At 34.2% G+C, this 10,877-nt stretch overlaps 1 protein-coding gene across 1 annotated transcript; it reads left to right on the plus strand.

Moving 5' to 3' along the window:
- Positions 1-1,159: 1,159 nt before the first annotated feature.
- Positions 1,160-10,571, plus strand: LOC124541079 (4-coumarate--CoA ligase 1-like). The gene is made up of 9 exons (XM_047118902.1): positions 1,160-1,344; positions 3,464-3,671; positions 3,776-4,091; positions 4,706-4,868; positions 5,835-5,974; positions 6,305-6,443; positions 7,009-7,230; positions 9,005-9,175; positions 10,350-10,571. The coding sequence occupies exons 1-9, from the start codon at positions 1,228-1,230 to the stop codon at positions 10,482-10,484; spliced, it is 1,611 nt and encodes a 536-aa protein (XP_046974858.1). The 5' UTR covers positions 1,160-1,227; the 3' UTR covers positions 10,485-10,571.
- Positions 10,572-10,877: the final 306 nt, after the last annotated feature.

Here is a 10,877-nt window from a genome sequence, read left to right on the forward strand (position 1 = left end):
CCAAATGGGCCAACTAATAATATGTGGACCAGTGTACTAAAACATTGGCTCCATAAGAAGTTCTAATCATTCCTTGCATCGCTTGCACTACCAATCTTGGGAACTAAAATGTCCCTTGTGCCTGTAGTTACACTGGCTCACTCAAGCCGGAACCATTAGACTAAAGTGCTGTGTTCTGATAATAATCATTCTATTTTTTAGTTATATACATTCATTGTGGAGAATAGAATAAAATCCTAGTTTGGTTTCTAGTAATAAAACATTACCATAAGACTATTCAAAGAACGAGATTGGAATTTTCAAAATAAGAATCTAATTTTGACATTTAAAAAAAAAAAACTATTTCTAATGAATGAATGTACTAAATTTATAAAAAATTAAAAGCAGAATTCCTCGTCAGATCTCGTAAAATTTATCTTCAATAAACGTCAAATTCTAGTATAACGTGTAATGTTGTTTATCATTCGGGTGATTTATTGCATAATTATATAGATAACAAATGATAAAAATAATAGACGGTTTCCTTTTTTAAATTTTAGACATTAATAAATTCTCGATAAAATATTTGATAACAAAATATAGAAGGGTTAACACTCTCGTTTTTTGGTTGCGAATTAAAACTATATACATGTTATTTATGTAATCATCGTAATAGAAATAGCTAACTGTATGTTATGTATATATCAATCGCAGAAAATATTGATCGCGTGATTCAGACCAACAGCTTATAACATATAGACTACAAGTTAAAACTTTACTTAAATAGTTTCGTAAATATATTTATTTAATTGCAATTGATTTAAAATTATCATTTTTATTATGTTACGTTAAATGAACTACAAATTATAATAATATATTCGAAATATATAAATAAATTCGAAAGTTTGTAAAGATGGATGTATGTATGTTTGTTACTCTTTCGCGAAAAAACTACTCGACGGATTTGGATGAAAGTTTAAAATTTATAATGATTTTATGTTATTTGTTTATGTCATAATATAACGATACAAAGGACCCGTACAAAGCCGGGGCAAATCGCTAGTGAAGTGTACATATATCACAACCATATTTAGAGATAGCGCAAACAAACACAAGCCGTAATTTGATAATATTATCTGTAAAGAATTTTTGTTTGTTGTAAATTATCTATGAAATACTCATTAAACTCAAGACCGAAGTCATAAAATATTTTAATTTTGAAATAAAAGTATTTAAGTGTATGAAAAAATGTTGAAAAACCGTCTCTACGTGTACGGTGACGATGTGGTCGGTGTACCATCACATTTAAACTTCGGTCAGTACATGGTGACCACTATGTGGAATCATGGAGATAAAACTGCAATGGTAAGTCTAACAGTCCTCTTCCTGTAACAGCTCTCGTCGAAGTGAAAAATTTGAAATCTAGTCCATTAGTATTTAGTGGCCCATTAGTGGACTCTTTAGGCTTAGTGGATTTTTCATATAATGTTTGCCTTCAATCTTGTTCTTTGCGTTTTGGGTGTCTTATGAGCAATGGTTACGAACTATTTCGAGTGGTGGGATCTACCCACCGACATGGTCATGAGGTTCTGGAATCGATTGCTGGATTATCTGGTGTATCTATTAAGAATTTCTTGGTAACAGTTTGGACTTAGGAATTAGTTGTGTTACACTTGTACCTCTAATAGCACGTAAAGACTAAGTATTGATCTATCTTAAGATTGGATTGCTGTCCTATCGAACTTATTATGTCATCATGGTTGCAACAATGATGATGTCCTAACTGATTTCCAGCACGTCGTCAAATGTCAATGGCGAACAGTTAACTACTCGACCTTAGTCCAGTGCTCAAGTGTATATGTAAACAGAGGTGGACTCACTATTTCCTCAGTCACTTAAGAGGCTTGACACGATCGGAAAGAGTTGAAAGGCATCTTTGAAAAACAGCATCGTTTGACAAACTACCTATCCATATATAATGTATACAATATACCTGCAGTATGAAATAATATGTAGTATATATTAAATTTATTATGTATAGTTTATTATTATAATTTAATATAAATATTCTTGTATTAAAGTTATTATATTCTCTCTCTATCTATATCTGCGCTTCCATGTTTTCTTTCAAAGCTTCTATGACCAAAATTTGTTGGTGAGAGATCGCTATAAGCGATAAGACCGGCTTTGCGCACCATACGTCAAAGATTTTGGTTTCTCTTACATAAGAAAAGGGAAAAATACTTAACATATGAGAATGTTTGGTGTAATAAAGTATATAAATAAATAAATCCTTACTTGCTGTCCTGATCTAGGATTTAAGCCCAGGACCTAGGAATCTGCGGTCTTATATCTAGCCACTATCTAACTAGTCAATCCTATTTCATAACAATAAATAACTTCAGCTAAATCCATAATAATTTTTGCAGGAGCTGGAAAGTCATTTTCCATCTCTCTACTACCTCTCTTTGCTCGTATATCTTGATAAAGACCGACGTAATCAAAATTAATTTACGAGGCCGTTTTGTTGTATAATTACTTATCAGACCTGCGAGTTTACTCCGCTCCCCGCTCGCCAATGCTTTTTCATAATCAGTCAATTACGAATAAGATAACAGCGCATGGAAACGATTATAAACAATAATATAATGTGTGTTCTGTATCATAAAGATTACACTCATATATTCATTGTTAGGAACATATATAATACAAGACCCCCTTGGACACTTTAGATTAATTTGTTCTTATCTAATCGCTTATAATATTTTATTGACTTTAAAATGTTTGTATATACAAGAAAACGAATTTTGATGATGATGTTTTGAATGATTTTAGTCACAAAAGGGAGTAAGTCAGATGCGTTATATGGAAACAGAAAACTGAAGTACACCCATTACTTTAGTTTTCTATTCTATACGACTAAAGATAACCATACAATAAAGATAATCATCAAGGTTAATCTCATTGAAGCCAAAACTACGCAGGACATATTTTAGGGTAAAAGAGAGTGCGCAATCGCAGAACTCTAAAAATCTGATGGGAGAAAGAGTTCTTGTGTGCTTAACGTGTTTTCCGAATGAAGCCTTCTCCAGTTTACATTCTTCCAACTTCCAGACTTCAGGCTGTTACTGAGGTCTACATTCTTCCTACTTCAGGCTGTTACTGAGAATTTGACGATCAATTATTTTTTATCGGCGTGACTTGTGGCTTGAATCCAGAACCTCAGGATCAGCCTTTGAATCCACTAAACCAAAGAGACTTTAGAGTTACTGGAACATCTAATCAGGTCATATGGAAAATCAGGCTATTGTCTATGGCCTATGGCTTACGGGACCAATTTTCCCGTCTTTTATCAAAAAAAGTTAGAAATTTAATTAAGTGGATTTATTTAAGTGGAGATGGGAGAAGGAATTTATAGCATTTATATATTAAATAAGTTGGATGAGTTATGAAATAGGTATGATTAAGAAGATGAATATTACAGATTAATGGAATAACTCACGAAAGACTGACATATCGAGATATAGTAAAGGATGCCATGAATATAGCGATCTCCCTCACTCGTATAGGAGTGAAGCGGGGAGATATTGTCGCAATATGTTCAGAAAATAGGCAGGAGTATTGGAGTGCATTTATTGGTACTTCATGTACTGGAGCTACATTCACTGCTACTAATTCGGCATATACTCAGGGTACGTTATTTTTTTTTATTACCATTCAAGATGAAGATAGGAGCAAAATTTCATAAAGACCTTTCAAAGTTCTATCACTAGTAACTTCTGTATTTGTATTTCAGATGAACTCCAGCACGTTCTAAATATATCGAAACCAAAAATGATATTTTGTTCCCAACTCGCTTACAAAGCACACGAGAAGACCTTACGGAGTCTATCATACATGGAGAAGATTATCATATTCGGTACAGACAGACTGCCAAACACGCTTTCGTACAACGATTTAGTTAACCATACGAATATTACATTGGAGACCTTCAGAGCAGCTGATGTGGTGGGACAGACTGACACAGCTGTCATATTGTACTCGTCTGGCACCACTGGCTTGCCGAAGGGTGTTATGTTGACACACTTAAATATCTTGACAACTTGCAATGTGTAAGTTTCTTCTAATGTATTTTAGGGGAGGACTAACATGCCAGAGGAATAACTTTGCCAATAGACACTGGCAAAGTATAAACCTACTAGATCTGAGGTGTTATATCTCTTGTGCCTGTAATTCCACTGGGAATACCTTCAACCCGAAAAACAGCTTTACTAATTGATTTGTTTCGCGGTGACGTATGCATAATTCTCCACATTCTTACTACTTAATAGATATCTAGTTTACATTTGAAAATAAATTATATTGTTTTAAAGACATTAAAAATATAAATGGTTTTAGAAAGGCGTATGTTGATGGCAAAATATTCTAACGTTGTCTAAGAAGGATATATATAAAAAGATTAAGGATATGAAAAAAAACTGTCGATCTGTCTGTTGCTCTTACAAAGCCGAACTCCTGAACCGAATTTGATGAAATTTGGTATTACTACTTTTTTAGGCTTATAGCTGACGGCGAACCCAAAAATCACGCGAAGCCTTGATCGATACTAGTATTAAATAAAAGGCGGAAATTTAAAGTAAACCGAATAAAATGCATAGATATTTGTTTAATTAACGTGAATAATAATTAAAAAAAGTATGACGTGAATAAATTATTAATTTTTCAGATCAAGCACTATGAACCCAAAACAGCCGTCTTTAACAATTACCCCGTGGTACCACACTATGGGTTTAATGGGGAACTTAAGAATACTAGCCAGCGGTAGCTATTTCGTATATTTACCTAAATTTGAATGTGAGCTTTACTTAAGGACAATAGAAAGATATCAAGTAAGTTTGTCTTTTAAAGTATTTCCTACTTTAATTTATTAGATCATATGGGTTTTAATTAAAATTTTGAAATTCAGATAAATATCCTGTGTTTTCTGTGCAGTGATCAAGTGCTTGTCTTTCATCTTGTGCCCAAAATTGTAGGATTGTTTTCATAACTACTCTTTACAAAAGATATATTAATTTTTTTTAAATTTTTAAACAGCACCAAATAATTAGTGATTATTTAAGTGATTGTATAAGTTACTTTTTAGATGTTATTTATCATTCTTTTTCATAATTATCATAACCAAGGTTATGCAACATGCTACCACCGGTCAATTTCAAATGAACTTTTAACTTACCAATTGTCTTATTTTACTTAATAAGAACTCCAGACGAGTTATTTTAAATTTAAAAATCTTTAATTATTTACACAATAATAATTCATCTTTTAACAAAAAGATAATTACGAAATTACTGAATCAAGTGAACTTATTTGAACCCACTGCAAAAAACGATCGTGAAATTTTGAAAAGAGGTATATTCTATTACTTTAATAAATCTTTTAAAATATGATACTTTCATCGAAATCGTATTAACGTTACTTGGGCTGAAAGATCGACATCGCAAGTGATTCGAATATTTAGATCAACAACACAACAACAACAGCTTGTAAATTCCCACTGCTGGGCCTCCTCTCCCTTTGAGGAGAAGGTTTGGAACATATTCCACCTCGCTGTTCCAATGCGGGTTGGTGGAATACACATGTGGCAGAATGTCTATGAAATTTGTCACATGCAGGTTTCCTCACGATGTTTTCCTTCACCGCTGAGCCCAAGATGAATTATAAAGACAAATTAAGCACATGAATCAGCGGTGCTTGCCTGGGTTCTAACCACTGGGCCATCTCGACTCTTATTTTAGTCTCTTATTTTATCTTATTTATATTTAGATCGTTTTTTGTTTATTTCACTTTTTTTTCAGATAGTCCAGATTATAGTAGCTCCTCCAGTACTAGTTGCACTTTGTAAATATGAATCGAAATATGATGTCAGTTCGGTACAGTTAGTTTACTCCGGAGCGGCACCATTAAGAAGTGATACCATAAATGCAGTTAAAGTCAGGTATCTGTATAAAATAATATATGAATTGACGACCTCTGTGGTTGAGATGGTTCGATTACCCGCCGCGTCGATGTAGAAAAAATTAATTAGTTTTCTATGTTTTCTTGGGTCTGGGTGTTTGTGGTGCCGTCGTTACTTCTGATTTTCCATAGCACAAGTGCTTTAGCTATTTACATTGGGGATCTGAGTAATGTATGTAATGTTGTCCAATATTAAAAAAAAAGAATTACGTGTGTGGATACCATGATGATGGTGATAATTAAACTCCTATTAATGGGAATTATGAACCACTTTTGATTGAAATAAATAACAATTATTTTCCTTCTTTAGATTTCCAAATGTTACAAGCGTCCTCCAAGGCTATGGGATGACGGAATCTACTCTTGGAGTCACCAGAGACACCTATGATAAAGCTCACCTGTCCAAAATAGGAAGCGTAGGACGTGCCGTTTCCGGTTGTACTATTAAGGTGGAGTATTAACAATATGCACTTGTTATAATTAGCAAAAGGAAGTTATGCAAATGATGCCTCAGGGTTTCCATACATCTAAATCAGACTCTGGTGACTAAAATTCAATCCAAACGGTCACAAGTAAAGTTTTTCCTGTGACTTGATATTGATATGCAATTGATGAGCGGATGAGAAAGTCTTCTAACTGATGGTAAGTGTTCACCACCACCCAAAAACAAATCGCCTATACTTTATATTTGGGGACTAAGATGTTATGTCCCATGTTCGAGTGCACTGGCTCACTTTTCCAGCCTCAACACAACCCACAAACTTGCAAAAAGTCGTAATACCAAGTGAAAACAAACAATTGCTTTCGAGTATAGTAAGCTCATTTAATTTCTGCAACCGATTCATTCACTCTTTTACTTTTAATTGTTCCTGTACACCAGCTCCCTTTTCCAGCCTCAACACAACCCCCAAGCTTGCATTGAATACAAAACCTCATTTAATTTCTGCCACCGATTCATTCACTCTTTTTTAAACAGGACTTTGTACTTTATTATATCTTTCTCTACCATCAAAGGTTGTAGATATAGAAACGAAAGTACCATTAGGCGTCAATCAACCAGGAGAGATCTACGTAAAGGGCTCTTTAGTCATGAAGGGCTATATTGGAAAAAATAGAAGCGAGGATTTCGATGATGAAGGTTTCTTCAAAACTGGTGATATTGGGTACTATGATGAAGACGGATGCTTCTTCATTGTGGATAGATTAAAGGAACTTATTAAGTACAAGGGTTATCAGGTAAGTTCAAAATTACTTTGAATTTTGTCCACTTTTTTTGTGTAGGACAGTATACATATTTAATGCAGATAATATTTATATATTGCAAAACAAGATTTAACTTTTTTATGCTATGGGTTGGCGAGTTGGCATTTACTTTGAATTTTTGTTAATTTTTGTCCTCTTTTTTGTGAAGGAAAGAATGCATATTTAATGCAGATAATATTTATATATTGCATAACAAGATTGAACTTTTTTTTTCTCTTGGTAAGCGGACTAGCATATGAGCCACCTGATGGTAAGTGGTTACCACTGCCCATAGACAACGGCGTTGTAAGAAATATTAACAATTCCTTTCACCGCCAATGCGCCACCAACCTTGGGAACTAAAACGTTACGTAGTTAAACAGGCTGACTCACCCTTCAAATCAGAACACAACAATACCAAGTTCTGTTGTTGTATCTATTGATGTATACTATGATTTACAAAATTATAGTAGAATTCGACCGGTGTTATGGCTAAAAAAGCGTTCATTTCGATATTTTCCTTCTACGTTGATATAATTAATAAAATACATAAATAAAGCACACAAAAACTCAGTAGTGCTTGGGATGTGATTCTGTTTGAACTCATCTCGTATCTCATTATTGAAATGATGACATTCTACTAACGGTGATACGCCATTTTGATCCGTGTGTCCTGTAAATTTCATAATTATTATAGTCAATATCGCTTATCACATTCTGATATTACACCAATGTTTTTTGCGGTGACTTTCGAGTTTATTTTTAAAGAATTGTTTTACTAGATTTGAAAATTATTCGATATTAAAACACGTGTTATAATTAGGGCCATCTTGGCTAGAGAAAGCAGACCAAATCGTAATCGAGCATTTTTTACATTGTAACCACAAATTAGTCAGTGTAATGTCATTATCATCTAGCCCGGGCAATTCTACTAACACATAATGTTCATCAAACACGTGGTCGTCTATTAATACGTTATTTATGGACGCGGTTCAGAAAACGTCGATAAACGTTACGTAACAGAAATATTCCTACTTTGATCGCTCTTCTTGCTTCATCTATCTCATTCTCGTCCACTTCAAATGGTGGATTCATACCTACCGGGATTCAAGCGAGCGGCTATTCGGGATCTCGAGTCGAACGATGTTCGTTTTCATTCGTGAGTGCCCGGCTTGACGATGATCAAAACTATTTCCATTAAATTCTACTAATTTATAACGGCAATGACACGGTATTAGACGGTTCCTAATTCAATTCCGATCCAACTTTGATTATTTCTCACAAAAATAAACCTTACCTTAATAACTAACTGAAGTCTAATTCTGCTTATTTAAATTGTTTACCATCTCAATAATAATCCGATCTCATTATGACCGAACCACAACTGAATCGATGCGTTAAACTCTAATAAAATTATAGAATAGAAATTCGATTCAATACGATTGCGAGCATGTGACAATTTGTTAGTAGAATTGCCCTCTTTACATCCATTCGAACGCGCATTGTATTTTAAATCACTGGTTTTTCGAGTAACTGCCTTGAAAATGACTTACAAGTTTAATTAATACCACAGTATAGAGTACTGGCAATTATATGTTGATAGTATTTTTACAGCAAAGTGTTAAGATACAGCAAAATCAATGATCATTTCAAACGTAAAATAACAGTCTGTTAAAGTCCCTCACTAGGCAAAGTTCCCCCTCTTCTTTAAAAAGGTTCAGAGCTGCAGGGCAAGTTAATATGGACATTCAAAATATTTTTTCCGAAGGTACCACCGGCAGAAATAGAAGCAGTTTTGCTCCAGCATCCAAGTGTACGTGACGTCGGGGTAGTGGGGATTCCCCATGCTGATGCGGGGGAAGTACCGCGAGCTTACGTCGTTTTACAACCGGAGGCTAATGTTACAGAAGATGAAATTAAGAATCTTGTTAAGCAAAAGGTAAAATTGTTACTTTTTTTAAATACATCATCCTCCTGCCCCTATCTCAACTCCATTTGGGATCGACGCAGCATGTTTGTGGCACCGTCGTTACTTCTGATTTACCATAACACAAGTGCCTTAGTTACTTACATTGGGATCAGAGTAATGAATGTGATTCATATCATCGTTTCATGATAATTATTACTTTCTTTTTGCTCTAATTTTAAATGTACATAGTACATACATTATAATCGAAATCTCCGGAAATAACGTTTCGTTTTTCCTCGAATTTGTGTATTATGTATCTAGCTATAGAAATCAAAATATACTTTATTCAAGTAAGCTTTTACAAACACCTTTGAATATTCATTTAACAACTATATTAAGGGAAGCAACCACCGAATCTGAATATAAATTCTACCGAGAAGAACTGGCGAGAAACTCAGTAGTCAAATACTATTTAACATATAAAAATACAAATTCATTTTAATTAAATATAATTATATATTATGTATATAATACATCCTACTTGGAAGTCAACAAGTGATAGGTCCACGCTTTTTTATCATCTATATAATCTCGCATTGAATAATACGCTTTCTTTACCAATGTTTACAAATGATTCGAATGTATGAAAAGGCAAAGTTAAAAAACTCATATTCATTTGATCTGTAGGAAATACTAACCATTCCTTCCATCACGAACGCTTAGAGCTAAAATATTATACCCCTACCTGCAGTTAAACCAGCTCACTCACTCTTTAAACTAGAACACAAATAAGTATTGCATTTGGGCGGTAGAATATCTGATGAGTGCGTAACGTATAAAGGGTTTCACAAAGCCCTATTACCAAATGCTGAGCCAAATGAGAGCTGTGATGGCTCAGTGATTAGAACGCGTGCATCTTAACTGATGATTACGGGTTAAAACCCAGACAAGCACCACTAATTTATATGTATGTGCTTAATTTGCGTTTATAATTCATCTCGTGAGGAAACCTGCATGCGTCTAATTTCATTGAAATTCTGCCACATGTGCATTCCACCAACCCACATTAGAACAGCGTGGTAGAATGTTCCAAGACCTCTCTTTAATGGAAGAGGATGCCTTATCCCAGCAGTGGGAAATTGACAGGGTTGTTACTTTACCACCAAATATCATTCTGGAGTTTTAAAGAATGTGTTTGTTGCAGCTATCAAATCCAAAGCATCTCCGCGGTGGAGTTCAGTTCGTTAAAGAAATACCGAAGAATCCTAGCGGGAAAATCTTAAGAAGAAAGCTAAGGGAAATGTCACAGATTAAAAACGAGGCAAGAAGCAAGTTATAATATAAGAAATGTTTATTGGGAGGTTGTCAACAAGACTGCTGATTCCAAAGTCCAAAATGTATTTGGATTGACTAAGTATTAAATTTTATTTATGGAAATAAGTTAATTTTTTTTATTTTGCTAATTAAACTCCCTTGTATATTTATAAGCTTTAAAGCAGAGATGACCATCTCTAGATTTAATAAGATTGAAGTGTCTGTTTGTAATATTAAAATAACCTCTTTATACTAAATAAGACGACCACCGTAGTCGAGTGGTGTGTACACCGGTTTTCATGGGTAGGCCACTCCAAGGTCCTGGGTTCGATTCCCGGCCGAGTCTATGTAGATCACCATTAGTTTTCTATGTCGTCTTGGGTCTGGATGTTTGTGGTACCGTCTTTACTTCTGATTT

Source organism: Vanessa cardui, chromosome 27 (genome assembly GCF_905220365.1).
Source record: "Vanessa cardui chromosome 27, ilVanCard2.1, whole genome shotgun sequence".
Lineage (NCBI taxonomy): Eukaryota > Metazoa > Arthropoda > Insecta > Lepidoptera > Nymphalidae > Vanessa > Vanessa cardui.

What these genes read in the sequence shown, in the direction of transcription:
- LOC124541079 (XM_047118902.1), top strand. Translation starts at nt 1,228, where the DNA reads ATGTTGAAAAACCGTCTCTACGTGTACGGTGACGATGTGGTCGGTGTA. An exon ending in ATCTTGACAACTTGCAATGT is followed by an intron (nt 4,092 to 4,705) that starts GTAAGTTTCTTC and finishes TTAATTTTTCAG; the next exon opens with ATCAAGCACTATGAACCCAA. An exon ending in GGACAATAGAAAGATATCAA is followed by an intron (nt 4,869 to 5,834) that starts GTAAGTTTGTCT and finishes CTTTTTTTTCAG; the next exon opens with ATAGTCCAGATTATAGTAGC.